This window comes from Huiozyma naganishii, chromosome 8 (assembly GCF_000348985.1).
Source record: "Huiozyma naganishii CBS 8797 chromosome 8, complete genome".
Classification (NCBI taxonomy): domain Eukaryota; kingdom Fungi; phylum Ascomycota; class Saccharomycetes; order Saccharomycetales; family Saccharomycetaceae; genus Huiozyma; species Huiozyma naganishii.
The window spans coordinates 612,376-639,046 of NC_035929.1; the positions used below are offsets into that span (position 1 = coordinate 612,376).

At 46.3% G+C, this 26,671-nt stretch overlaps 14 protein-coding genes across 14 annotated transcripts; 9 read left to right on the plus strand and 5 right to left on the minus strand.

Annotated features, from left to right (window-relative positions):
- Window positions 1-3: 3 nt before the first annotated feature.
- Window positions 4-2,010, plus strand: ECM3 (putative ATPase ECM3; the record flags this gene model as incomplete). The annotated part of the gene is made up of 1 exon (XM_022609609.1): window positions 4-2,010. The coding sequence occupies one exon, from the start codon at window positions 4-6 to the stop codon at window positions 2,008-2,010; it is 2,007 nt and encodes a 668-aa protein (XP_022465988.1).
- A 231-nt stretch (window positions 2,011-2,241) lies between these two features.
- On the minus strand, window positions 2,242-7,296 carry CMR2 (Cmr2p; the record flags this gene model as incomplete). The annotated part of the gene is made up of 1 exon (XM_022609610.1): window positions 2,242-7,296. The coding sequence occupies one exon, from the start codon at window positions 7,294-7,296 to the stop codon at window positions 2,242-2,244; it is 5,055 nt and encodes a 1,684-aa protein (XP_022465989.1).
- A 766-nt stretch (window positions 7,297-8,062) lies between these two features.
- On the plus strand, window positions 8,063-8,608 carry ARF3 (Arf family GTPase ARF3; the record flags this gene model as incomplete). The annotated part of the gene is made up of 1 exon (XM_022609611.1): window positions 8,063-8,608. One exon carries the CDS (start codon window positions 8,063-8,065, stop codon window positions 8,606-8,608), a length of 546 nt encoding a protein of 181 aa, XP_022465990.1.
- Window positions 8,609-8,983: 375 nt separating this feature from the next.
- Window positions 8,984-9,760, minus strand: RKI1 (ribose-5-phosphate isomerase RKI1; the record flags this gene model as incomplete). The annotated part of the gene is made up of 1 exon (XM_022609612.1): window positions 8,984-9,760. The coding sequence occupies one exon, from the start codon at window positions 9,758-9,760 to the stop codon at window positions 8,984-8,986; it is 777 nt and encodes a 258-aa protein (XP_022465991.1).
- A 1,226-nt stretch (window positions 9,761-10,986) lies between these two features.
- Window positions 10,987-11,846, plus strand: RPS7A (40S ribosomal protein eS7; the record flags this gene model as incomplete). Its single annotated transcript, XM_022609613.1, has 2 exons — window positions 10,987-11,121; window positions 11,418-11,846. The coding sequence occupies 2 exons, from the start codon at window positions 10,987-10,989 to the stop codon at window positions 11,844-11,846; spliced, it is 564 nt and encodes a 187-aa protein (XP_022465992.1).
- Window positions 11,847-12,049: 203 nt separating this feature from the next.
- KNAG0H03340 (uncharacterized protein) lies at window positions 12,050-12,601 on the minus strand (the record flags this gene model as incomplete). Its single annotated transcript, XM_022609614.1, has 1 exon — window positions 12,050-12,601. The coding sequence occupies one exon, from the start codon at window positions 12,599-12,601 to the stop codon at window positions 12,050-12,052; it is 552 nt and encodes a 183-aa protein (XP_022465993.1).
- Window positions 12,602-12,785: 184 nt separating this feature from the next.
- Window positions 12,786-15,656, minus strand: NUP1 (FG-nucleoporin NUP1; the record flags this gene model as incomplete). Its single annotated transcript, XM_022609615.1, has 1 exon — window positions 12,786-15,656. The coding sequence occupies one exon, from the start codon at window positions 15,654-15,656 to the stop codon at window positions 12,786-12,788; it is 2,871 nt and encodes a 956-aa protein (XP_022465994.1).
- A 755-nt stretch (window positions 15,657-16,411) lies between these two features.
- KTR1 (alpha-1,2-mannosyltransferase KTR1) lies at window positions 16,412-17,620 on the plus strand (the record flags this gene model as incomplete). The annotated part of the gene is made up of 1 exon (XM_022609616.1): window positions 16,412-17,620. The coding sequence occupies one exon, from the start codon at window positions 16,412-16,414 to the stop codon at window positions 17,618-17,620; it is 1,209 nt and encodes a 402-aa protein (XP_022465995.1).
- A 96-nt stretch (window positions 17,621-17,716) lies between these two features.
- Window positions 17,717-18,664, minus strand: CRC1 (carnitine:acyl carnitine antiporter; the record flags this gene model as incomplete). Its single annotated transcript, XM_022609617.1, has 1 exon — window positions 17,717-18,664. The coding sequence occupies one exon, from the start codon at window positions 18,662-18,664 to the stop codon at window positions 17,717-17,719; it is 948 nt and encodes a 315-aa protein (XP_022465996.1).
- A 1,100-nt stretch (window positions 18,665-19,764) lies between these two features.
- On the plus strand, window positions 19,765-20,739 carry RAS1 (Ras family GTPase RAS1; the record flags this gene model as incomplete). The annotated part of the gene is made up of 1 exon (XM_022609619.1): window positions 19,765-20,739. The coding sequence occupies one exon, from the start codon at window positions 19,765-19,767 to the stop codon at window positions 20,737-20,739; it is 975 nt and encodes a 324-aa protein (XP_022465997.1).
- Window positions 20,740-20,932: 193 nt separating this feature from the next.
- On the plus strand, window positions 20,933-21,394 carry PIN2 (Pin2p; the record flags this gene model as incomplete). Its single annotated transcript, XM_022609620.1, has 1 exon — window positions 20,933-21,394. The coding sequence occupies one exon, from the start codon at window positions 20,933-20,935 to the stop codon at window positions 21,392-21,394; it is 462 nt and encodes a 153-aa protein (XP_022465998.1).
- A 207-nt stretch (window positions 21,395-21,601) lies between these two features.
- Window positions 21,602-22,258, plus strand: VAM3 (SNAP receptor VAM3; the record flags this gene model as incomplete). Its single annotated transcript, XM_022609621.1, has 1 exon — window positions 21,602-22,258. One exon carries the CDS (start codon window positions 21,602-21,604, stop codon window positions 22,256-22,258), a length of 657 nt encoding a protein of 218 aa, XP_022465999.1.
- A 950-nt stretch (window positions 22,259-23,208) lies between these two features.
- Window positions 23,209-24,069, plus strand: RGS2 (GTPase-activating protein RGS2; the record flags this gene model as incomplete). The annotated part of the gene is made up of 1 exon (XM_022609622.1): window positions 23,209-24,069. The coding sequence occupies one exon, from the start codon at window positions 23,209-23,211 to the stop codon at window positions 24,067-24,069; it is 861 nt and encodes a 286-aa protein (XP_022466000.1).
- A 545-nt stretch (window positions 24,070-24,614) lies between these two features.
- On the plus strand, window positions 24,615-26,441 carry LEU9 (2-isopropylmalate synthase LEU9; the record flags this gene model as incomplete). The annotated part of the gene is made up of 1 exon (XM_022609623.1): window positions 24,615-26,441. One exon carries the CDS (start codon window positions 24,615-24,617, stop codon window positions 26,439-26,441), a length of 1,827 nt encoding a protein of 608 aa, XP_022466001.1.
- Window positions 26,442-26,671: the final 230 nt, after the last annotated feature.

The following is a 26,671-nucleotide window of genomic DNA, read 5'->3' on the forward strand; positions in this document are numbered from 1 at the left end:
TAGATGGTGCATATCACGCTTGGCCAGGCCATCTGGGCTTCAGTCAAGCCAATCATCAAAATATACCTCATTATAGGCGTGGGGTTCCTTCTCGCTAAATTGAATATACTGACTGCAGAGGCTACCCGGTACATATCAGACATTGTCCTTACTGTCCTGCTGCCCTGTCTGGCCTTCAACAAGATCGTGGCTAATATAGAGGATCAGGATATCAAATCGGTCGGTATTATATGTCTTACCTCGGTGATCCTGTTTTTGACCGGTTTGTTCTTCGCATACGTAGTGAGGAGATGTTTGTGGGTCCCGAAAGAATGGGGTGGGGGGATCCTCGCTGGTGGGATGTTCCCCAATATATCGGATCTTCCTATCGCTTACATCCAAACTATGGACCAAGGGTTTATCTTCACCCCAGAGGAAGGTGAAAAGGGGGTTGCTAATGTCATTATCTTCTTGGCGATGTTTCTCATCTGCGTGTTTAACCTAGGTGGGTTTAGACTCATAGAGAACGATTTCCATTACCATGACGAGGAAAACGGGATTAGAGATTCGGAAATGGTACATTCTATCTCTTCCGGTAGTAGCATGACCCACAGTTCAGAAAATGGACAAGATATGGATGAAAGTGCGAGTAATTTTTCTCCAAAGGAGCTGCCCCAGAATTCATCAGAGGAGGACGATATAGACGAGAAGTCTCAACCAAACCAGAGACTGCCCTCCAAAGATAATGGCCACGAGAAGATCATACCGCATTCACAGTCCTCCAGTGACACACCTGTCGACCCACTGCAACAACCTGTCGTGGCACACACTCGCGGCGGGCAACAGTCCAATCCAGCGTTAAACTCGTCTCCCAGTCTACGCACCACGGAGTCCCTTCCTGGGTCCTCCATCATAACACCTATTTTCTCAGACGAGGCATCCCTGTCCTCAGACTTGGCAGGAAGAACGTTGTCACAACCAATCGCTTACACATCACAGGAGGACGCGTATCGTCTAGACAGAGATTACCACCACCATCATCACAGACACCAAAATCAAAGCAGGGACAGTGAACTCTACAGTGGTAATGCACAACACTTACATCCAAACTTCCCCTACACGTACCAACAGAACGAACTTAACAGATCAGTGTCGATAAGGTCCATCGATACAAGAGACCTCCCAGCGCAAAACATGCAAGATATCATCCACGAATACTCGAACGTTGACCAATACGGGAAGAGAAGACGGTCCTCGGTCACCTCGGATGTACTATCCGCGCACATATCGGCAACTGGGTCCCAGTCGTCCGCGCTACAGAGGATCAAAACGGCAAACCTGACCAAGATCCTTACATCAGACGCAACTGTCTCCAAGAAGGATATCTCCGAGTCCGGATCCTCACTACCAAACTGGCTACGGAAATTCCCACTGACCCCCTTCATCGTATTCTTCATCAAAAATTGTTTGAGGCCATGCTCAATGGCAGTGATCCTCGCCCTGATAATAGCATTTATTCCATGGGTGAAGGCTCTGTTCGTCACCACGAAACACACACCGAAGATTAAACAGGCCCCGGATCAACAACCGGCACTCAGCTTCTTCATGGATTTCTCAGCGTACATCGGTGCGGCATCTGTGCCCTTCGGTCTAATGCTGCTTGGTGCAACCCTTGGGAGACTGAAAATCGGGAAATTGTACCCTGGTTTCTGGAAATCAGCATGTGTGCTGGTGTTCTTGAGACAGTGTATCATGCCCATCTTCGGTGTCCTGTGGTGTGACAGATTGGTCAAAGCAGGTTGGTTAAATTGGGAAAGCGACAAGATGTTGCTCTTTGTCATCGCCATTACATGGGACTTGCCCACCATGACTACACTGATCTACTTTACAGCATCGTATACTCCGGTGGACGCAACAAATCCAATACAGATGGAGTGTGTATCGTTCTTTCTGATGATCCAATACCCGCTCATGGTTGTAAGTCTGCCTTTCTTAGTGTCATACTTTTTAAAGGTTCAAATGAAACTGTAAATGAAGACATGCATCGAAACAGGAGGCAGAAAACAACCCCTTTTTACAACTGAAAGTTGTATCAACAATCAATAAACTCAATCCATCCATATTTTAGATTTGTGTTTTAAGCCAAATATGGTTACCTAATCTTAGTTCTCAATATTTATATCTATAGATAAAATACATTCAAAAACAAAAGGCAGAAACTGAAAATTGACTATCCAAAGACAGCTATAGGTACTTCTCCTACTACGTATCCTTCTCGAAATCCGACAAAAGATAAATGGAGATGTTTTCACCATAATTGACTGCAAATTGGGATTCGATACGGAGTTCTTGATCAAACCAGCTTTCCATGATATTATGGCGGTTCACATTCCAATTTTTTTTGCATACTCCATTCTGATCAAATTTCACAAAACTTACCAAATCCAAAATCACACCATGACTACTCATCAGCGCAGCAACCACCAGCGCGGTCAAATTCCCATGTCTTTCAACTTTCCCATTCCGGCATTGTATGAGACATACAAGCAACCCACCAGCTTTCGAGATTACACAGTTCATGATCGAAGGGTGTGCGTCCCTCACGGTCTTCTCCAAATTGGTTACAAAATGAGTCAGACCAAGTATGTCTACGGTTTCGTTGATACTTCCGAGCACGTATAGAAGGTTCAGACTGATCAGATCACCTTCGCGATTTGTGCTTTGGATGTTCCTGATGAAACCAAGGTCGCCGGTACGCAAGTAGGTTAACCCATTAGCAACTTCCTTATTAAACTTACTTTGAAACTGCTCAGTTATAAATTTATCCTTGCTTAGCTGGCCGTTGGCATTAAACAAAACGTAGTCGTGCACGTTCGCTTCTGAACAGCACCAAATCTCTCCGATTTCACCTTCTAAACATGGCAATAAAGTCTCAGGGTTGACTATGGTGACGTCCGTACAAACGGGCACAACGCCAGAATCTTGCAAACGGAGCGCATTGTACACTCTCGAAGATGTTGGATCGACTTCCCTAATAACACCCTCGCGTAAAGACACAGGGTCCAGGTAAACATCGATAGGCGGGATATCTAAATACGACCTCAGTGATACAATAGGATTGAAATGGTGTTGGTATACAAAATTGATCTGGTACGGCGATACAACAACTTTTTGATATCTAGCCAACAGGTTTTCAATGGACAGGAAACTGGGTCTACCAACAAAAGTTATCATGATGTTTTTGACATTTCTGAAGAAATAGGGTATCAATTTGGACGTATTCTTGTGTAAGTTTTTTGATTTGTTGGATGCAACATCTTTAGATCCATTTACCAGTACACTGCTGGCTCTCTCCAATACCCGATGGAACATTCCTAGTGTAAAATACAAATCTCTTGCGTTCAAATTCTGAATTCCAAGTAGGAAAGCTTTCGGGGCCGACAAAAATTCCTCGACATCGAAAAGATGGGTTGTAGTGCCCACATATGGCCCAATAAAACAACTCAACATAAATCCAAATCCTGTGGTATAATTACATAAGGAGAATATGGGTGAAGTCGTCGGTAACTGTAAGGTCTCCTTGGTAATCTTACAGAAGTTCATCAATGCAGAATGGTTCATTTTGATGTGGAGCTTGTTAGTTATAGAGTGGTCTTGGTTGATCCAAATCATACAAGGCAGAGAATTCGCTTTGGATGCCACTTTGCAGCTGTATTTCAGCTTCAAAATGTTTTTGAATAATGCAATGTTTACGCCATGTTTACGCTTCAGTTTGGAAACTACTGTAATCTTAGGCATGGTGTTTCTTATACTCTTGAAATGTCGAGATACTGTGTTGTTATTCATGAGTAGGTTATTAGAACTTCCATCTATGAAAATCCGTTTCACACGATATCCCTTGACAATCTGTGAGAAAAGTTGTAAATCTTCCTCAGCAGTTGCTTCCGTAATTGGTTCCAGCGGAATAATAACCATGTGGCAATAAAGACATGCCATAACTATGGCAACATAGTCCACAGAGTTCTTACACATAATAACAACTTTGTCACCAGGTTTTAGAGGTGTCTTTGAGGAAATAATCTTTTTGAGGCAGGCGCCCACAATTTGGTCGAACGTCTTCCAGGACACGTTTTTGTGGATATTATTATCGTTGTTGTTAGAGCTTGTTGAGGAGGCATCGCTCCCATCTGTAAATGCGGCTTCATTTGGTAGTTTCTTTACTCTCCACTCTATCAACTCCAAAATGTTTTCGAAATCAGACAATTGTTTGTTCGTTGTTCGTAAATCGTAAGATGTATCTCTATAATCGATTCCCGAGGTCTGCCATTTCAGTGGTAGTTCGCTCCCATATTGTCCGTAGTACGAGTCCATGTCTTCTATGTAAGCCCGCCTCAATCGGGATAAATGCTCCGAGAAGATGCTTTCGTTATAATAACCGGAGTGCGGAATAAAATCCAAAATAATGTTATCAAATTGGAACTTCACAAATTTGGAATCGAGCTCTCCCATGACAAACTTCCTTTCAACAGTACTGTTCGCCAGTTCCAGAGAACAATATCGTCTTGGGAGTGAACCGCGCGGTACAACAACAATGCACATTGGTTGAATTTTGTGGAAAATCCATAAAATTCTGTAGATTTGATCAATCAATTCGTTCATCTTTTTCTCGAGATCTTCTTTTTGTTTTACGGTGGTGGAAACTATGGACATATCAGCATTAACGGATTCTGGTGACCTCTTCTTTGCTAACGAACTTTCTATAACCATCACCAAAATATGCTCCTCCTTATGGCGGTTAATCTCAAATGCAGAAACATCCGAGACAGTAGCCACTGTTCTTACAAGAGTTTCCGTTATTTGCTGTAAGTAATGGGTCTCCACAACCCGTTTACCCTTTTGGTTGGAAATTGATACTCGATCAGAAATACTAATATTGCTGGATTCACTACTTTTGACAGTTTTGCAGTCACTCACATTTTTCTTAGTCGTACTGGAGGAGGGTACAGCTCTTGATACGTCTGATGTATGTGACCAGTTCGGCAAACGAATCAGTTGATTTTGCAGAAACATATCTTCAATGAGTGACAAAATGAATATCTTACCATTATGCACAAACCCCATCAGCTTCGTTCTTACAAATTGAGTACCGCCAGGACATACGTTTAAGATTGTCTGCAATCTTTCTTTTGGCAATTCAGTACTTTTTGAGGTTTTGGATTCGTTGATAAAGGTAAACATCTTGGCATAATTTAATTTTGCCTTGAAAACAAATTCGTTAACTTTCTCCATCTGAAAAAACTCATCGACAAGATTATCCGATGACAGCCAAATTTCACCGACACACAAATCCGGAACTAAGGTAGCATCGTCAGGATTTACCACACAAAGCATGGTATTTGACATTGGGAAGCCAAATGTTTCTAGTTTGATGTAGTCTTTGAACGATGCAGAGGAGTTCAACATTGCAGTGATGCTAGGTTCGACCGTATTGGCTCTCAACTTCTGTTTGTTCACGTATAGTTCGTCCTGCAAGCGCAGCTTCGAGTTATGGATTGGAAAGTTGTCTAATCCACCGAGTTTGTCCTTCGTTGCTACGAATATCCCCCCAAAGTCAATCAAAGTTAAAACAGGTGAATAGCACAACGGAGCGTCAATGCAACCCAGATTTTTCAGCCATTTATGTACCACCATTTCTGTGACATCCGTATCAATTGTCGTACAGGTTGTGAGGCAACATTTGATACATGTGAAATCAAATTTGTGCTTTCTGCGTTCAGCGAGGACCAGTGGATTTTCTAAATAGTTGATGACGATCTGTTTCAACTGCAACTGATCGTTTAATAGAATATCAGCTCTGTATCGATCAATCAAGTTTTCGTAACCACCCGATTTTGTAATTAGCTTATTGTCTACAGTAACGAAAACATTCCCAGAAAAAATGTTGAACAACACCCCAAGAACGAGACCTGTAGACCGTGTTGGGTCCAGTGTATTCAATATCATGAACTTCGCGTTGCTTTCTTTTGTGGCAATGGTTAGCGGTACCCTTCTGTTGAACGGTTTCCTTATATTCGTTTTTTTCCAGTATGGCATCTTTTTGGAGTTCAGGATATCGGCCATGGCATTGAATTGCTCGATCAGTATGTTATGTTTCATGACTACTCCTGATAATCTCCCCAGAGGTGTCCTCGTAAACTCTATGTATGCGATATTCGGTACTTCAAACGTTGGGGATTGCTTTTTGGCTTTTGAATACGTCCCCAGGTCATCTGTTCGCAAAAATGATATGTCTCGGAACAGTTCATTTCTGTTCAGTTTAACTTTTGTGTTCGTCGTGGTAGAATGTAAGCTATCCAGTTGTTTATGGCATTCATTGGATATTAAGATGGTTTTTGTGTTTGTAGATTTGATAATTTCCATTATTTCCGCTAGAGAGTAAGTTTCAAAGGATATAGGGACGGCGACCATTCCGGCGATAAAGCAGCCCAGAAGTGCGACAATAAATGTGACTGATTCTGACTTGTTATACCAAAGAAGCACTTTATCCATTTTGTACAATTTGCTCTTACCCAATTCATGGGCAACTTTCTCTGCCCTCAAGTACAGTTTGTCCCATGTAATGAACGTCTCTTTGCCCTTTGAATTTATCGCGATCATTGCCGTCTGCGACTCCTGATGTTCGAACCTTCCTCGTAGAATCGACAACAGTGACGACTGATTCGGTGAAAACTCAGCGTGGTCGATATTAGTTACTCTCGGAAGCAGCGGTATCATGGGGATGTACTCCTGATTATCATCCAAAACGTCATGCGAGGGTAAAGACAGTTGCACTGACGATGTGTTCCTGCCGTTTGATTTGGCGTTTTGTCTTGTAGGAGTCCGAAATAGATCACCGCTGCTACTAAGATCGGAGAACATTTTGTTCGAATTTGTAGTTACCTGATATATTGAATGTGGGGAATCCGCATACTCACTGGTAGTCCCAATCTTCCTGGGCGATTTCAACGAGGGTGGATCATTCAAAGAGTTCCTATTTACAGATGAGCGTGGGGATATTAAGTTTTTGTTTATTAAAGTGGAAGACAGACTTTGGTTCCTCCCTGGAATATGGATGTTTTTCCGTTTATCCACGTTTGTCGCGGACCGCATCAATTTCTGCCCCATCTTCTCCTGGTACCTGTCCAATATCCAGGCGCGCTTCTTCTCATATCCCTTAACCGTCAGACTCTCATCTCTATAATCCTGGATTAGCTCATTGAGCTTCTCCTGTACATCTACTGGCAGGGACGGCGGTATACTAAAATCCAACGTTGGCATGGGGAAGGGTAGCAATAATAATAATAATAATAATAGTAATTAAGCGAAACAAATAAATTTGAGATCCCTTCTATTAGCAAGCCTCAATATTTGATGCCCATACCCTGGGTTAAAATCTTTATATAATCACACTCACTCACAGCCTCCAGAACTTTACCAACATTCAGCGACGAACCAACCTCATCAACTCGTCATACTTCCGAGAGCTTGAAAAATGCAAGGGAAAAGAGTTTTCGGTCCGGGTGATGGCGCTAACTGGGTCCGCCCAGACCAAGCGATGAGCACAGTACATTCGCAACAAAGGTAGCGAACCCCGATCATTTTTCCATCGGGCAGATTCCAGTATACACTTTCAACTTCCCAGCTCAACGACACCAGATCGTAACTTCTCCGGACTCTGCGGTTATGGGGCTAAACTCGATCAACCTAAAAAATAAAAAAAGAGATCACAGACATAATGTATATCAAGAGCCAATGTACATACAATTCACAAAAAGCATTACACGGGGTCCTACCGCCAGTGGTGCAACTCCCATCGACCGCAACCTTCTCGACCAACAGGGATCAAACCCGTTTCGCCCTGAAAATATATACTGAAAAAACTGTATATAATTAAATTCGGCAAAAATTGAGGCTTCGAATCGCCAAGCAGCCGGATGGGTGAAGTGTTTTCGTGTTTGGAGGTTCGGGAACGTGTTAAAAGGGTTGTTTTGATCCTCGGTTATTAATCCCAGTCATCTTTAGTAACTCTCACCAAAATATAGGAATGGGTAACGCGTTTTCGAGGGCGCTGGGGAAACTTTTCGGTTCCCGCGAGATGAAAATCCTCATGCTCGGTTTGGATAATGCTGGTAAAACGACGATACTTTACAAGTTGAAACTGAACAAGATCAAGACGTCGACCCCGACGGTTGGATTCAATGTCGAGACCGTTGCATACAAGAATGTCAAGTTCAACATGTGGGATGTAGGCGGACAGGAGCGGTTGCGGCCGCTGTGGAGGCATTACTTCCCTGCCACGACGGCTCTGATGTTCGTCATTGACTCGAACGATCGACAGCGAATGACTGAGGCGAAGGAGGAACTGTACAGTGTGATCAGCGAGAAGGAGATGGAGAAAGTGGTGCTTTTGGTTTGGGCCAATAAGCAGGATTTGAAGGGTGCCATGAAACCACAAGAGGTCTCGGATTTCTTGCAACTGGACAAAAACTTGAAAAACCAACTGTGGTGTGTCATAGGGAGCAACGCTCTTACGGGGCAAGGTCTGGTCGAGGGTCTATCGTGGGTCTCAAACAATACCGCCAAGCGGTAATAGACGGTTTTTCCCTTGTTCTTTAATCTCTGAAAATTCTAGTTACTATCCCCTAATACAAGCTATACTTTGCCTATATTTATATATTATAATTATACTAATACTAATTATCAAGCTAAGTATCACTGCGGCTAACCCTTTCATATATATGTGATTATTTTATTTTAAGTGGAATTGTTATTCAATAAACAAGAAACTATGAAGATTTACAAAACATATAAAAGAAAAATTAAGCGCCACATTGGGAGGCATGCAGTGCAAACCCCAGGCATCTAGCAATGGTATGAGCACCAGTGGATTAAGGACAAAAGACTTTTAACAAAATATAATTCCTATAAGACTAAAGTATACAGAGATGTATACATAAGGGCCTTATCATTTTGACATGGTTGCCACGGTACCATCAGGGTTCCCGAAGTACGCCTTGACTGCGTTGTCAACGAACAACCCGGTTTCAACGACACCAACGAGCAATTTGATCTGTTTGTGCAGCTCATACGGGTTCTCTATCTCGCCGAAATCGGCGTCGATGATGAAATTATTGTTGTCCGTGACTACTGGCCCAGCTTTCGACTTCCCACCTTCTCTAATGTTGGCGGACACGGCCCCCAATCCCTCCTTCAAATCGTGCAACACGCGGACATAAGCGGATGGCACCACCTCGATGGGCACACCTTGCCTCCAACCTTCCCCCAAATACTTGGACGATCTCTTCCTGCTGTCTGCAACAACAATGAATATGTCTGCACTGGTGCTCACCAGTTTCTCTTGGAACAGACACGCACCACCGCCTTTGATCAGCTGCATGTTAACGTCCACCTCATCGGCACCGTCGAACGCAATGTCGATCTTTGGGTGTTGCTCTATTGAGCTCAGTTGCAGACCGTTCTTCAAGATCAAATCCTGAGACTGAAACCCGGTGGGGATGCACACAAACTTGGACACGTACTCCGTGTATTCCGGGTCCTTCAAGTACTGGCCCAATCTTTCAGCGATGTAAACGACCGTCGAACCAGAACCAACACCGATGACCTTGTGCTCTTTGAACTTCAAGTTCTCGTCAACGGCCCTGTACGATGCTGCTCTCTTGGCGTTTTCGAGCGGGTTTTCGAGCTGAGGAAGCGACGCGACATCAGGTATACTTTGTGACATTTGTGTTTGGGAGTGCTTGTGTCTGTGCAGTCAGTTGTAATCAGTTGAGATATAGACGATGAGATGGTATTCTCTCTTATATATTCAAAGAGGGGCGCCGCACACAGTGAAAAGTCGAAGGGCCGTACGAACAAAAAACAAAAAATGGTTTCACTGGAAAATAAAGCTGCTGTAAGCAGAAAAAACCGATGCCCTAGCTACTAAGAGATGTGGGGTTATATACAATATTGGAGGGGGGGACTGTGAAGTGTCAGACGGTCACTAGAGATAGAGAGAGTTATTCTTGCTTACTCTGCTTTTGTTACCCCCCGCCCCTGTTGTTCGGGAAACTATAGGAGCAATAGTTGACTACAGTACACGGGTCTCTTACTACACCCTTTGTCAACCAAGCCGAAGCGTATAACTTGGGGGATGGTACTTGAGATCTGCGCCTAGTTTTCAGAGAAAACGCGCGGTCAAAAGGGGCGCGGAGTGCCCTGCCGTAGACCTGCGAAAAGGGGGAAGGAGAGGGGTGCTGGGGGGGCACTCTGTACGGAGTATGGTGGTTTACTCCTGGTTCGCTCTTGGTACGCTGTGACGAATAAGGTAGCGTTGTCGACAGAATGAAAAAGGGGAATCCCCGGTGTTATAAAAATATTGTTGTGGGGGAATTGTGTGGGGGAAAGCGTGGGTTGGGAAAATGCGGGACGGTTGGATGCACCCAGACACCGAACAAAGCTATTTTTTTGAAATTGTATTTTTCTTTTGAGATATTCTCAATTGGGAAATTCTGGGACGTTTCACGAAATGCGGGTGGTGTTCTGAACAGGGTCTGCCCTCTCCGTCCAGTGGGGGTTCGCTGCTGGAGCGCTCCCGCTGGGCTCACTTTCTCCAGCAGGGCTCCGTCCCGGGGTCAGGGGGGGGTGGTGTGGGCTGGGCTGTCCCCGGTTCCCACTGCCCAGGGCGCCCAACGTGCCACGCACAGCGGAAAACTCAATGTGCGTGTGTTGTCACGGCATCGCGCTTACCCACGAAACGGCACGCGCTATCGTAGCTGGGACCCTCACACAGTGTCTCTCAGAGCAACTCTCGTAGCAATTGGAGTTGTATGGGAACTCCCATCTGGTTTTTTCATTTGATACACCTTTTGGTTATTGCAGGCTTGCGCAGTGCTTTTTGTTGTTGGTTTACTAAAGGTACTTCCACGAACTCGATCCAGATACAAGCAAAAGCAAATCAAATAAACGATGTCTAGTAAGATTTTGTCCCAAGCTCCAACTGAATTGGAATTGCAGGTTGCCCAAGCCTTTGTCGAATTGGAGAACTCCTCTTCAGAGATGAAGGCTGACTTGAGACCTTTGCAGTTCAAGTCCATCAGAGAAGTATGTCATATTATTTTATTATTATCAGGCTGATTTGAGTACTAGTTGCTAGAGAAAAAGAGAGGGAGCGTAAATAGAATAATGTTTTGAAGGTTTTCTGACGAGGAAGTGGTTCGAGGTAGACGGCCATTCTACTACCCGTTTCTCGTCATATTTTCTACGATCCCTTCTCCTCTCTCCTTCTTTAATCCCTGTCATCATTGAAATCAAGAATACTAACAGTTTCTTTCATTGAATTGTTTAAACTTACAACCACTTACAAGTTTAACCTTCTCCCATTACGTTTTTTATTTCAGATCGAAGTTTCCGGTGGTAAGAAGGCTTTGGTCATTTTCGTTCCAGTCCCATCTCTAGCCGGTTTCCACAAAGTCCAAACCAAATTGACCCGTGAATTGGAAAAGAAGTTCCCAGACCGTCACTTGATCTTCTTGGCCGAAAGAAGAATCTTGCCTAAGCCAGCCAGAGGCTCCAGACAAAACCAAAAGAGACCAAGATCCAGAACTTTGACTGCCGTCCACGACAAGATCTTGGAAGACATGGTCTTCCCAACCGAAGTTGTCGGCAAGAGAGTCAGATACCTCGTCGGTGGTAACAAGATCCAAAAAATCTTGTTGGACTCCAAGGACGTCCAACAAATCGACTACAAATTGGAATCCTTCCAAGCTGTCTACAACAAGCTGACCGGTAAGCAAATTGTTTTCGAAATCCCATCCGAAACACATTAAACAACCTAAAAGTCAAAAAGGAACCCAAACTTGAACTAGGCCATAATAATAACTACCAAATGAATTTTGAGTTTATTATATCTTTCATATGAAGTATTCTAGTTATTTTATAATATAAAAAATTATACAACAAAAAAACATAATTTTTGCACATCTACCCTCCATCGTGCTTCCCAATGCAAATGATGATACCAGTCTACCTGTCAACGGTCTGGGCGTTTCTTTCCTGCCATTCTAACAAAATTATCGTATCGTATTGTTTTATTTGGGATGACACCCTCTACAGCTTTCTTACAAGCTCCCCTCTCCGTTACAGTATCCACCGAATATACGGACCTCCGTCTTCTAGTCTTTGTATGTATCTTCTCCTCATACACATCACTCTCTTGGAAACTCATACCAGCGCTCTCGCTGTCTGGGAAAGGTGTTCTTTGCACGTTTGCTGCTTTCTTTTCCTTGGTAATCGGAATATTGAAGTATTTCACACCACCATCACCACTCTTACTTGCTTGAATTGGAGTTGGTGTGGATTCCTGGGACAAACCATGGACTTTTCTATCATCTTGACCTTTGGTATACACCACTAAAAAGGCGGCAAAGGCAGCAATCAGGATCAGAAAGAGCACTTTGAAGAAACTGACCAAGCCTCCAAGGATCAGCACAAACCCTGGACTTATGAAATAAAGAAATATGCAACTGACAAAACCAAGTAAGAACGAGGGTAGGTCAACCCCATTCAATATATCAAAGCTCATAGTCTGCCCCGGTACAGTGCATTGAATCTGCCACGATTATCATACAAAGAATCATAGTTTCTTATATTCTCATGCCAGTATTTTTTTGTTCATAATATAAGTCAGATATCTAAATGTATGTCTACAATATATGAGAGGTACATCGAGAAGTCTAATAAAAATGCCCATATCTTACCGCGTCACCCTAACGACGGGGACCTCTCATCCTGGCGATCTTTCTTTGAGAAATCATCGAACCTGGCTGTGGTGTATTATTTGTGACCGGAGGCGACGGCGATGAGAATATGGCCGCTGGATCCGCGGAATTTGAGGGACCAAAATTCAAATTAGGTTGCATTGATGGATTGAACGTGGGCGGTTGCTGTGGGGCATTCTGAAGGTTGAAGTTCGCAGCATTACCCTGGTTCATGCCCGCGCTGAAGGGACCCGTTGGATTGAACCCGCCAACGGGCGCAACGCCGTTATTACCGCCAAAGACCGACCCGCCTGAACCTAAGTTACTGTTACCAGAAAGAAGTGGGTTCATACCCGCCTGAGTGTTGGATGCAAATGTATTTCCAGCGGGTGCACTGTTTTGCGCACCAAAATTAAATGCCAAGGGAGCACCAGCACCACCTGGGGCAGACCCAGTTGGTGCATTTGTATTACCACCAAATAAGGAAGGTGCCGCGCTCACAGCAGTGGATGGTGCAGGAGTAGCACCAAAATTAAATCCACCACTGCCAGCATTATTTACGAGAGATGCAGATGACGAGGGAGCGCCAGAGAACAGGTTTGGAGTCGAGTTACTGTTGGCGCTGTTCAATAAGGGATTGTTGAAACTAACACCAAGCTTCCCCGCCTCTTTATTCAACTGCGTATTACTGCCACCTGGTGCCGAGGGCCTGTTAAAACTGAATGATGGTGGTGGTGCACTTCCTGACGGTTGCGGCGAAGTTGCCTTTTCTTGTGCAGGTGTGGTACCATTGGTTGCCCCGAAATTGAAAGTCTGTTTTGCAGTTGCTCCGTTTAACCCAGGTAAAGCGGTAGGTGGTGCGGTCTCCGTTGGTAACGAAAATAACGATGATGCACTTGCAGCTGGCGCCGATCCGGTATCAGAAGGTTTTTGGAAGGCAAATGACGGCTTTGTGGTGGTCGAATTGTTTGCCTGTTCTACCGGTAGTTTGGCAAACGTAAATGGTTTTTCTTGTGGTTTACTTTCAGTTGGTTCTTCCTTAGAAGATGTTGGGGCATTGAATGAAAAGCCATTGGAAGGCTTTGCTACCTGTTCATGCTTCTTTTCGGGAACCACAGGTTTGTTTAAGCCAAAATTGAAGGTAAGCGCAGACGCACTCTTTTCTGTGCCGTTCTCCTTTTGATTGGTGCTGAATGAAAATGCTGGAGGCTTTGATGTTGGTGCATTCCCATCTGCAATTTTTGGTGCTAAGGAAAAGTTCAAGTTCTTTTTCGATGGTTCATCCGATGTCTCAGAAGATCCAAAGGAAAATGCCGGTTTTTTCTTAGCGGGCTCCGTAGTTGTTGTATCTGATTTATTGGAGGTGGCTGTTTGTAATGAAAAGGCAGGCTTTTTGGGAGGTAACTCCGTTTCAGTTTTCGTTTCACCAGCAGGGGATTTGCCAAAGGTGAAAGTTGGTACTGTGGTTTTCTTTTCAGAGTTTTCAGCCGTATCTTTATTGCCGCCAAGATTGAAAGATAAAGGAGCTGCAGCTTTTCCATTGCCCACATCAGGACCCTTTAGTACAGATTTTGGCATTGCTGCAGGAGCTCCATTGGGGGCCTTGCGTCTCGGTTCTTCGTCTGATTTGCCATCGACCTCCTCAATGCGGTTCTGTATAGGAATCTGAGGTTTACTACCGAATGAAAAAGTCGCGCTTGTTGTTTGCTCAGCGGCAGTAGAACTCGCTTTCACGTTTTTATTGATGGCGAGGGATGGTACTCCGTCTGGCTTCTTTGAGGAGTCAATACCAATGAAATCAAAACCCATTGTAGGTACTGTAAATTTCTTGCCTTTGCCCGCGGCTGTTTTACCTGTTGCAGCTGGTGTGACTATCTTTGTGACAGGCATTTTCTTTTCCTTGACAATTGGGGTTGTTGCTGTTTTGATACCGTTTAGTAGCAAGCTCTTTTGAGTATCGGATAGTTGGCTTTCTGATTCTGTTGTAACTGGTTTCAACGACGAACTCGACACACAGATTGGTAACTCAGTAGAGGAAACATCCATCGTTGCGCCCGGGACCGTGTTACTTTCAACCTTCATTGGTATATTTGATGGAGAAGTCTCATATTCAGACAAATCGTATTCGAAATAACCTGACCATTTAGTACCTTTATTCTTCAAACTGGTTTTCTTTGTTGTCGTCTTCTTTAATACCTTCCCGTCTAATTTTAGCATTGGTTCAATAATATTTAACCCGTTCTTACGGCGTTTATTGTCCTCTCTTTGTTTCTTGTATTGCAGCGGCTTCTTTACCGGGGAAGGTGTGGAAGATTTGTGGTAGATGACACTATGGTCAAAATTACTCGATGTAGACGGTAGAGAGACCGTAGGCGATTCTGACAGTTGTTTCTCAGTGGTCCAAGGTTCCTGTGGTTTTGATCGGGTAGCATTCTGGGCCAACATTCTTGCATCGTTGTTCATCCGCAACTTCTGTTTCTCCCTTAAAATCCGTAGCCGTTGCAAGGGCAGTATGGGGAGCACTGGTGGTCTCTCGTTTGGGTCTTCAGGTCCGTACAAGATCAGGGGCTCAGATAATGCAGCCTGCGGTAGCTCATTTTGTTGTGCGACACGATTATCACCTTGACGATACAGTACAGAATTGTTCGCAGAGCTAGAACCTTGAATATCGGGATACGAGTCTTCTCCAGGGATCTCTTCAATTTTCTGTCTCTTCATTCCATGACGGGTACCGTCACTCCCGGGACTAACTTCGCCCCTTTTCATGTTTTTGAAGAAATTAATCAGAGTGGAAGAGATAGATCTTCTGCTGCGAGTTTCTGTTGATTGCTGTTCCAGACTGGCACGTTCACCCACCGCAGCACGCGATACAGCAGACATAACTGATTGGGATGTGTGTATCTATTATTACAGAAAAAAACACCGGTGTATCTTAATCTGCCCTCACCAGCTTAACCCCTCCAGGAAATCAAATCTACCGTGGCTCATCACATCTATCTCACTTCGCTTCAATGTGAGGGCATGTTTTTGTCATTTTTTCTTCGCCAAATTTTTTTTCCAGAAAAATTAAAAAAACTGTGAAATCCGGGTAACACCAGCGTCATATGTCCCGAAACGGAAGGCCTTCCAGATCTTAGTCGTATTACCGCAAAGGGTAATTTCCGGAGGAATGCTGGCACTTTCCCCACAGGTAGGCACTTTTGCTATAGGACGACCCCGCAGTGCGTGGAGGGACAACGAAAGAGCGCCTTCAAAAGTGAGTACAGTCTGTTAAACTTTCGAAGCAGGATACCAAGGGGAGTTGGAACTACCACTGTATTCCCCCACGCCAACCCTCCCCGCACTTCTCAGTCTGTGCAGTATTAGTTAATCACGCGTTCAAATTTCTAAATTGTATCCTCTTTGGGACCTCTTTTTCTCGAGGCTGCAAAAAAAATGAACTGAAAAAACATCACATACAACATGAAGGACAGCAGGTCAATTTTTTTTTTTCGTTTTTTTTCTCCTATCGTTAATCCTGAACAAACTTTATGTAACATTTATAGTACATATCGGCTTCCGCTGTTGGTTCTTGAGAGTTTCCATCAGCTGCGAAATTTTTCTACTAGAGGCACAATACAACGGGACGTAGAAAAATGGCAGCTCTGATCATTAGTTCAGATAAAAAGAATCTGTACAAGAAGATTGCCATTGCTGTAATTGGTCTTTTGACTTTTTACATCGTGTTCCAAGGTGCATCGGTCTCCTCCCACGGGAACTCTGTCTCCAGCACGCAATTGTCCGCTGGGAACAGTGCGGTCAAGAATGCGAAAACTGGGTATCAGTACAGAACGGTCTCGTATCCGAAGTATACGGGCCCCAAGGAGAAGGCCACTTTCGTGACTTTAGTGAGAAACTCGGACTTGTACTCGTTGTTGCCCTCCATCAAATCCGTGGAGGACAGGTTCAACCACAAGTTCAACTACGACTGGGTTTTCTTAAACGACGAAGAGTTCACTGATGAGTTCAAGGACACCGTCAGCGCACTGGTCAGTGGTACCTCCAAGTTTGGGTTAATCCCCAAGGAGCACTGGTCCTTTCCCTCCTGGATTGACCAGAAGAAGGCCGCGAGAGTGAGAGACCAAATGAGAGAGGATAAAATCATATACGGTGACTCGGTCTCGTACAGGCACATGTGTCGGTTCGAATCCGGGTTTTTCTACAGACAGTCAGTCATGGATGAATACGACTGGTACTGGCGTGTGGAACCCGATGTGCTGTTGCACTGCGACATCGACTACGATATCTTCAAGTTCATGAGAGAGAACAACAAGAAGTACGGGTTTGCGATCTCAATCCACGAGTACGAGGCCACGATCAAGTCTCTTTGGAAGACGACCCGTGACTTCATGGAATTGCACCCGGAGTTCGTCCACCCAAACAATATGATGGACTTCATCTCGGACGACAACGGTCTCTCGTACAACATGTGCCACTTCTGGTCCAACTTCGAAATCGGTGCCCTCGACTTGTGGAGGGGTGACGCGTACTCTGCCTATTTCGACTATTTGGACCAAGCTGGTGGGTTCTTCTACGAGAGATGGGGGGACGCGCCTGTGCACTCCATTGCTGCTGCTCTGTTCCTAGACCGTAGCGAGATTCACTTCTTCGACGACGTGGGATACTTCCACATGCCCTTCCACTCTTGTCCTCTGGATCCAGAAGTCAGATTGAGGGGTAAGTGTGACTGTAACCCAGCAAGCGATTTCACTTTCCACGGGTTCTCCTGTACCGCCAAGTACTTTACAGTCAACGATATGAAGAAACCGGACGGCTGGGTGAACCAAGTTGACGCTGCGTTGTGATGCTTTAGATATATACTACTGGATAAAATCTTTCTTTTTAAATACGCGTTACATTGTAGAAAAACGCCTGTATGATGCTACTTCTTTGTATTGTTATTAAATGTTATACTTCTTAAATAGTGAGTGTGTCATCTCGACCCCCAAAAAGGTCGCTGCGTTTGCAGGGAACGATCTCATGAGAGCTGGACCCAACCCGGGGAAAAACCCCTTGATCCCACCTCGAGTCAAGTAGATCTCTCTTGTCGCTTGGACCATCGATTGCGAGGCACCGGACGAAGCCTGCAGTTTCGTCTTTATCGTGTCGATGGGGAAAACAGCAAGCCACATGGACATCCCAGCGATCCCACCGGCGAGACATACATTTGCAATGCTGATTTCACCCTCTTTAGTGCTCCCGTTGTGCTTGTTCAAGTAGTTTTTCGAGATCTCGTACGACGCGAAGTAAAGCGCGGACCCTGGCCCGTCTCTTGCGAGAGTCGCGAGGGAACCCTGGAACAAGGACGAGACCCCACCCGTCTTGACGATACCGCGTGCCGCGGACACGAAGGATCCACCCGTGTTGGTCTGCAGGAGGACTTTGACCCTCTCTGTCGGGGCTGTCACGAGAGTTGTTGGAACCGCACTGATGAACCCTGCTGTGGCCATCTGCGCCATGGACAAAGTGGCCCCCGGTTCACCGTTCCAGTTGACGATTCTCTTCCCCATGTCGTACCCCCAAAACGACACGGCAAATATGGGGGTGACCCCAAGGAGTGGTGGGATCACACCTTTGTAGAACCCCCTCACCGCGTTGACTGCAATTGGCCCCGTCTGCGCCCTCGCATCTGTCATAATCTTAAGTACGGCGCCCGAAGTAGAACTGGCCATCCCGTTCTGACACCGCACTTTCACGAGATCGAACGGGTGGCCCGTCAGCACAGCACACACACCACCGACCCCACCGGCAGCCAGCGACTTCAAATTCTCTCGGATCGGCGACGCCCCAACTGCAAGGTCAGCGGGCACTATACCAGCAGCCTCCTCTGAGATCGTCGAGTCGGACATCAATAAATAAAGTAAATAAAATAAATAACCAGGAACACGCACTCTTGCCCTGGGGACCTTACTCTTCGGTGACTCTTACAATCGGACGACTCATCTCGCAGCAATTGACAGCCTTCCTTATATATACTACCGCCCGCAAAGCCGATCTCGCACACTTAAGAGCCGCTATATGTTGGAGCGTGAAAATAGAGTGCAACAAAATATGCGTGACGACGAATTCCTCGGTTTCCCGGCCGACCGGAAAGAGATTTTGACGGGGGAACAACGTCCCGTGTTCGAACCGCGTTGTGGGCACAAAGATGCTGTACGTTCCAGGGCTCTGTTGCCACAGTTGGGGGTGCCGCTTGCGTATTACTGATTTCTTACAAAGACTCATGCAGTGGACAGTACATATTACATATATCCTCCTGGTAAACGGCAGAGTGGGATGAAAAACGGAGAATGTTGTCCCGGTTACTTAAAAAAATGGGATTAGTATTTCCTGGAAGCAGGGAAGAACTTGTTCGGGTGTTTACTGCCCTGTCGTATACAGGCCGATTTTTTCTTCCGTGCCTCCCGGATAATCTTCTGCAGGGAGAAAACATCACTAAAACTATGTAAACAAACGGGAACCGCTCTGCAGCTTCCCACTTCAACAATGCAGGAACGCATGCCACAACATCAAACTCTTTACTAACGTGTGCGCTATCCAGTAGACCCGGCAGCCACTACGTGGAACCCTCCTCGGCGGTGTGTCAAACGGCGGAACCAAGCAATAAACACGTGCCGCGGCTCCCGCTTACCGTAACACGCGGCGAACAATAGAGACAGAAGCAAAAAAAGGGAAGCAGAAAACCGGAAAAACTGAAAAGGGAAACCGTTTGAACAAAAAAGAAATACACAATTTTTTTGGGTGGTTTTCTCGTCATGATAATTTTTCTCCTGCCAAGAGCTGCCGCATCGCATTATAAGAAAGAGAGAGTGCTGAACAAGGTTGATCCTCGAGAGGGTCTTGTGGCAAGAGAGGCAAGAAGGTAAGGGAAAACACTTTTATAATATTCATCATCTTTTTCTTTTCAATTTTGGAGTTTTTTTTCTAGTGGGTCTTTCGATACTGGAGAATGCTCGATATGACAAACGGAAGGGAGTGTAAAGCTGTCGTGGTTGGAGGTGGTGGTGTTGGGAAATCCGCGTTGACGATTCGGTTTATCCATTCGCATTTTGTCGACGAGTATGACCCAACGATCGAGGACTCGTACAGGAAACAGGTGATCCTGGACGGACAAGTGAAAGTGCTGGATATACTGGACACGGCGGGGCAAGAGGAGTACTCTGCCATGCGAGAACAGTACATGCGCACGGGGGAAGGGTTTTTGCTGGTGTACAGTGTGACGTCGAGGACTTCCTTCGAGGAGTTGATGACTTACTACCAGCAGATACAGCGTGTGAAGGACTCGGATTACGTGCCCGTGGTCGTAGTCGGAAATAAATCGGACTTAGAGGACGAGAGGCAGGTCTCCTACGATGAAGGTGTGGCGTTGGCACAGCAGATGAAGGCGCCTTTCTTGGAGACGTCTGCGAAACAGGCGATCAACACAGATGAAAGCTTCTACACTCTGGCGAGGATCGTCAGAGATAAAGGTGGTGTGTACAACGTGGCTAATAACCCGGCAGACGCCATGGCGGGCACAGCCGGTGAGGATGCCACTACAGCTGCCCTGGACCCAACGGGGGCGGCGGCGGCGGCAGGAACCGCTAACGACAGCATACCGGAGGACTACTCTGGTCTCCCATCCGCGCAACCCATGCAGCGGATGGACACGCGAAGAATGTCACGGACGCCCATTAGTGCAGTCGAGAGCAACAGTCTGCCGCTGCGCACTGGCAGCAATGGCGGTGGCGGTGCCCCCACGGCCACTCCTCTCACCACTACAGAAACGGGGCACGCCCCGACGAACAACGTCAAGAGGCAGAGAACTGCAAAGGGGAGGAAAACTTCGCAAGAGGGGGACGTCTCGAACGTGAAGAACTCGAAGGGGACCGCTACTGCGACGGAAGACAAGACCAGTGGGGGAGGTTGCTGTGTGATATGTTGAGCTGTGTACGTCTATAGGTAGAGAAAATCCCAACTGCTAAAACAGCCGTACAGAACAAAAGTATATAATTTTTCCCCTTTTCTGCATATTTAATCATTTTATTTTTCCGAGTTGAACTTTCTCGACTGTAAGAGAGGCCACGTTAGCACTGCCTTATAGAAGCAGCGGGGGTACGACACACGTAACTACAAAAATGAGTTATTCGAAGAGGGGCTGGACGGATGACATCAAACATACCACGAAATCGTTCCGGAATTGGCACTCATGTATGGCGGACAAACCGTGCAAGATTATAGCGATTGTTGGGATCTGTCTTGCCGGTGTCTTGTTCCTGTGGCTCATCGGTGCGTTCATAACGTGTTGCAACCAAGGTGCTTCTGGTATAGGCCAATTCTGCTGCTGGTGTTGTCGGAGCAGCAACAGTGGTGGGACCGCTGCGATACCGCAGTTCACCAACGCGAGACAGCCACCAAACGTGGTGTACCAGCCCGTGCAACCGCCCGAGCAGTACTTCGAGGACCCGAGGAGAAGTGCTGGCCACGGGGACGCGGAGGAGATCTTTGAGCTGGAGCAGGACTTCGATCTGGAGGACCAGCGGCGGAAGAGCAAGAAGAACCAGAGCAGTTACCCTCGAGACGACGAGATCTTCTACTAAGAGCTGGGCACCGAGAATGCAAAGCCCTGAAAGAGGAAACTACAAGAAAAACAAAAAAACAAAAAAAAAAAGGAAAATTTGTATTATTATAGTGTAACACGTATATATAATCGTGCGTGTCAGTGTGACTGTGCTGGACATGACGTGTGCTTACCTGGACTATAGTCAAGGTAAGCTGACTACCAAAAAAAAAAGAACGTTTAAGGCATGGGTGAGGATATTACTGAATTGCTTGTCTCACTCAACAGCAATGTAAAAGTGTTGAGAAGGGTACGAAGGCAAGTGGAACGAGGAACGAAAAAAGGAGAGGATCCCAATGTTTCAGAAGAATGGGCTTCCAGAATTCACAACTGTGAGGATATTTTGGGGAGGATACAGAACGGTGTCCCTATACCGACAGCACTGCGCGGAGACTACGACGCTTTAGTGGCCGAATTCCACGCACTCGAAAATAGGGGACTCGCTGTAGACAAGAATAGCCACAGCGACGACCCTCAGGGGTTGTTGCCGGAGGCAACAACACCCTTGCTGCTGAAACAACAGCAACCACAACTGGCCCCTCAACAAGAGGTCGAGTACCAGTCTATATTGCAAGCGGAAAGACACGACAGGGTCGCATCGCTGCAACACGCGACCACAGAGGTGAACACGATCTTCAAAGAGCTGTTCCACCTCGTGAAGCAACAGGGCGCGCAGGTGGACTCCGTCGCCCAGAACATTGACTCGGCCGCGGGCATCGCTGCAGACGCCTCCCGCGACCTGCGCCGCGCCGCCGAGAGACAGCGCGCGAGCAGCCGGTGCTGCTCCACTGCTCTGATCGCGGGCTGCCTCGCGCTGCTGATTGTCCTCGTTGCGGTGTCGTAAACGCCGCGCGCACTCTGCGCGGTTACTCAGCCACTGACTCACGGCGCCCAGAGAGCCAGGCCCGCATACGCCAGGCCGATAAAGCGATGCCACCCGCCCCTTTTCGCAGCTGCGGAGAAACGTCGCAGCCACGTCTGACTCTTCCCCGCGCGTTTCTGTGCGTGCGCCACAGCCGTGCCCAGCGCCGCCCGTTCTGAAATAGGAGAGACGGTGCTGTGTGCGGCTGTTTCTGGGCCCTGCTTTGTTCCAATGATTTTCCTGTCTCTTTTCCGTGCTTCCAATCGAAACCGAAGCTTCCAAGGGAAAAGTGCTAAAAACTCTCAGCTGCAATTGGCCGAGGGGGGCGGGTTCTTCCCGTAGAAGGCCGCCGGAAAAACCTGCTGCGTTATTCCGCGGGCACTCGTTTTTTCCCGGCAACACGCAGAAACAGCGGTAGAAGAGCAGCGAGAGAAAAAAAAAGAAACGTTTTTCCCCTTTCTTCTCTTTCGCTTGCCTGTTTCGGCTTTTTTTTTAACACACTTTTTGAATTGCTTTTTTTGGGCCCGTTTCTTTTGTTCTGTAGCTTTTTATTTATTTTTTTTTCTGTTCGCTAATTTTTTCCTTTGCGCTCGAGCCGGTTATTTCCTCTGGATCATCGAGACGTAGCGTGTTGTGTGTAATCGCAAACTATATAGAGATAAAGAAACACAAAAAGATTGGTAAGTGAGGCATCATCACTCATAAAATATTTCTGCCTGTTTGCTTTGTTCTGTTCTTTTTTTTTCTTATCTTCCGTCACTGGCAACGCAATTGTTTCATACAATCTGTAGGTATCGGTTTATAAAAACAGACAACATTGTATCCATACAAATTATACGCCTCATTGCATATTTCCATAGTAAAAAGCACACACACACACACATACACGGGCATTTCTTGGTGAAACAGATGGGATCGAAGATACTACAGCTATGACACAGAACACTAACAAGGCAGCAAATATTCCCAATCTTTACGACATCCTCTCTCAGAGTAGAAGCGAAAGCCCGTCCATCGTGAACGGGTCTGTGAATAACACGTCGGTGAGCCCGTCAAGACAAAACTCTATCGTTGGGGTCCCACCACCACCAAAGTATGGGCCCAATCCGTATACACTCAGTGAATTTGCCCACTTCCTTCAAAGGACGCATTGTGACGAGAATTTGGAGTTTTTCCAAAAGACGAGGAAGTTCCTGTTTAATGACGAGTTCAGAGAGACCTACAGCAATAACAGTCTCAGTGATCACTCGACCTGTTCGAAATTCGATGTGGAGGAATGGAACCGCTGTATATACGACCACTTCATCCGCGTGGATTCCCCCATGGAATGTAACTTACCACAATATATCAGAGAACTGTTCGATAAATGCTATACAGAGGGGATCGCTCCGAAACAGGTACACATCGTACAGGCTATACAGCATATCTTGGGCTTACTCTTTGACGCATACGCTAGATTCTTGCAACAGGTGCAAGAACAGAAGGAAACGCCTCCGACTACACCCAGCACAAGCTTACAGCAGTCGAATGAAAACAGCAACCACAAAGGGAAAAGTGGTGGAGCCATTGCATTGACGGACGAGAAACTGTCCACAGCCGGGTGCGAGAAGACTGTGCATAGAACGAAACATATCAATTCACCAGCATCACGGGCGTCTCTGCCACCACGCAATCACTACAACCACCACGACCACCACCGGTATAAGCAGCACGAGAACGAACAGCTCTCCGTGCTGGACAAGGGGAAGAAATTCTTCCACAAGTTCAAGCTAAAGAAAAGTCTGCCACTTTGAAAAAACCTTACTACAAAAATGAGACATACCGGATACCATTGAGCATACACATCATTTACTTCCACACAACAGAAGCATCCCATGCCCAACGGTATCCCACCAAATCTGCATATATTCTCGTTTCATCTCCATATATCATGAATCTAATATATAGACAACGTTCGAAAAGGACGCTAAATAGATTACACGATAATAAAAAACTTTACAAAATTAAAGTACCCCACAGCATCATTTGCATCCCGCCTGCCAACTGGGTCACCCACACCTCTGTTCACCACACCGTCCCACATGTCGACCAGGAACTCTACCATACATAAGACAAAATGACTAATTCTTTTCATCTTTTTTTTTTCATGCATTTCGGACATCGCAATTATTACAGTAAGCAAAGCATTGTTGTACTTTTTCCGTCTCAGACTCTCCACTTTTTACTCCACTGACCTTGCGTTGTATAAATACGGGCATCTGTTGCAGATCAGAGCATCAAACACACAGAGTACTACAACTACAACACAACAGAGGAGGTTCCCATAGCCTAATCGATAATGAGATTCACCTTTGTGCCGTTTTCTAGGTGTGCGAAGTCAATCCCACCAATAAAGCTGTCCTACAAGAACATGCTGAGGGATCCGTCCGTTAAGTACAGAGCTCACAAGCCGCTTACCATGACGAACCGGAAGTGGCCCGATAACACCATCAAGAAGGCGCCCAGATGGCTTTCCACTGACTTGAGAGACGGGAATCAGTCGCTACCAGACCCAATGTCCGTGGAACAGAAGAAGGAGTATTTCCACAAGCTGCTGGAGATCGGGTTCAAGGAAATCGAGGTAGCGTTCCCCTCCGCGTCGCAGACAGACTTCGATTTCACGCGGTACGCTGTCGAGAACGCCCCAGACGACGTCACGATTCAAGCTCTTGTCCAGTCACGGGAGCATCTGATTCGGAGAACCGTGGAGGCCCTGACTGGCGCCAAGAGGGCCACTGTCCATACGTACCTTGCCACGAGCGACATGTTCAGGGAGATTGTCTTCAACATGTCGCAAGAGGAGGCCATCGCGAAGGCCATCGAGGCGACGAAGCTTGTCCGGAGTCTGACAAAGGACGACCCATCGCAGAGTGCAACCCGGTGGACTTACGAGTTTTCACCAGAATGTTTCAGCGACACGCCGACTGAATTTGCGGTCCAGATCTGCGAGGCGGTGAAGCAGGCGTGGGAGCCCACGGAGGACAACCCGCTGATCTTCAACTTGCCAGCAACGGTAGAGGTCACTACACCAAACGTGTACGCGGACCAGATCGAATACTTCTCCACGCACATCTCGGAAAGAAACAAGGTGTGTATCTCCACGCACACGCATAACGACAGAGGTTGTGGTGTTGCTGCGACGGAACTCGCATTGATGGCAGGCGCGGATCGTGTCGAAGGCTGTGTTTTCGGTAATGGTGAACGTACGGGCAACGTCGACATTGTCACCGTGGCGCTGAACATGTACACGCACGGGGTGGCCCCAGAACTTGACTTCTCGGACATCAAGTCTCTGGTGGAGGTAGTCGAACGTTGTAACAAAATCCCAGTGCCACAGAGAGCGCCGTATGGTGGAGACCTCGTCGTGTGTGCTTTCTCCGGTTCGCATCAGGACGCGATCAAGAAGGGGTTTTCTGTGCAGGAGAGGAAGCGGAAGGAGGGAGACCATTACTGGAGAATTCCATACTTACCATTGGATCCAAAGGACATCGGTAGAGACTACGAGGCAGTGATTAGAGTCAACTCGCAGTCCGGTAAGGGCGGTGCAGCGTGGATCATTTTGAGGTCACTTGGCCTAGATCTTCCACGGATCATGCAAATAGAATTTTCTACAATGGTACAAGAGGCCGCAGACCGCCGCGGTAAGGAATTGCAGGCCAGTGAAATTACCAACCTGTTCAAGGACACATACAACTACGACAGTGAAAGACACAAGTATATCTCTCTGCTGGACTACGAGGTGAAGAAGCTCGACAACGAAACTAGACATTTGACTGGCCAGGTAGAGTTCCATGATAAGGTCGTGTCCATTGATGGTACCGGGAACGGTCCAATCTCCTCTCTGGTGGACGCCTTGTCGAACCTGCTAAACACGAAGCTAAGTGTCGAAAACTACTCTGAACATTCTCTAGGGTCCGGTTCCTCAACACAGGCTGCATCATACGTCCAGATCCGTTACAGAAGTCCAAACGATAATGAGAAGGCGTACACGTGGGGTGTCGGTGTCTCCGAGGATGTGGGTGACGCCTCAGTCAAGGCCATCTTCTCCACGGTGAACAATATTATTCACAACGGCGACATCGAGTTGCCCACCGTCCAAAAGAAACAGAAGGCCTCTTCTGCCTAAATCCAGGCGCGAGCGATGATTCGTGTTAGAAGCTCTCTACATTTAAACTATTCCCTCGTTTGATTTCTTCTCTTTCTTGCCGTATATTTATTCTACACCTATATATATATATTATTTGATTATTCTTTATCTTCATCAGTCTCACTATTTGGAAAAAAGTGGTGTAGAAAAAAAAAGCAGAATAAAATAAGAAACGACGGTTACTGCTGTTATTGAGTGTTTCCCGATCA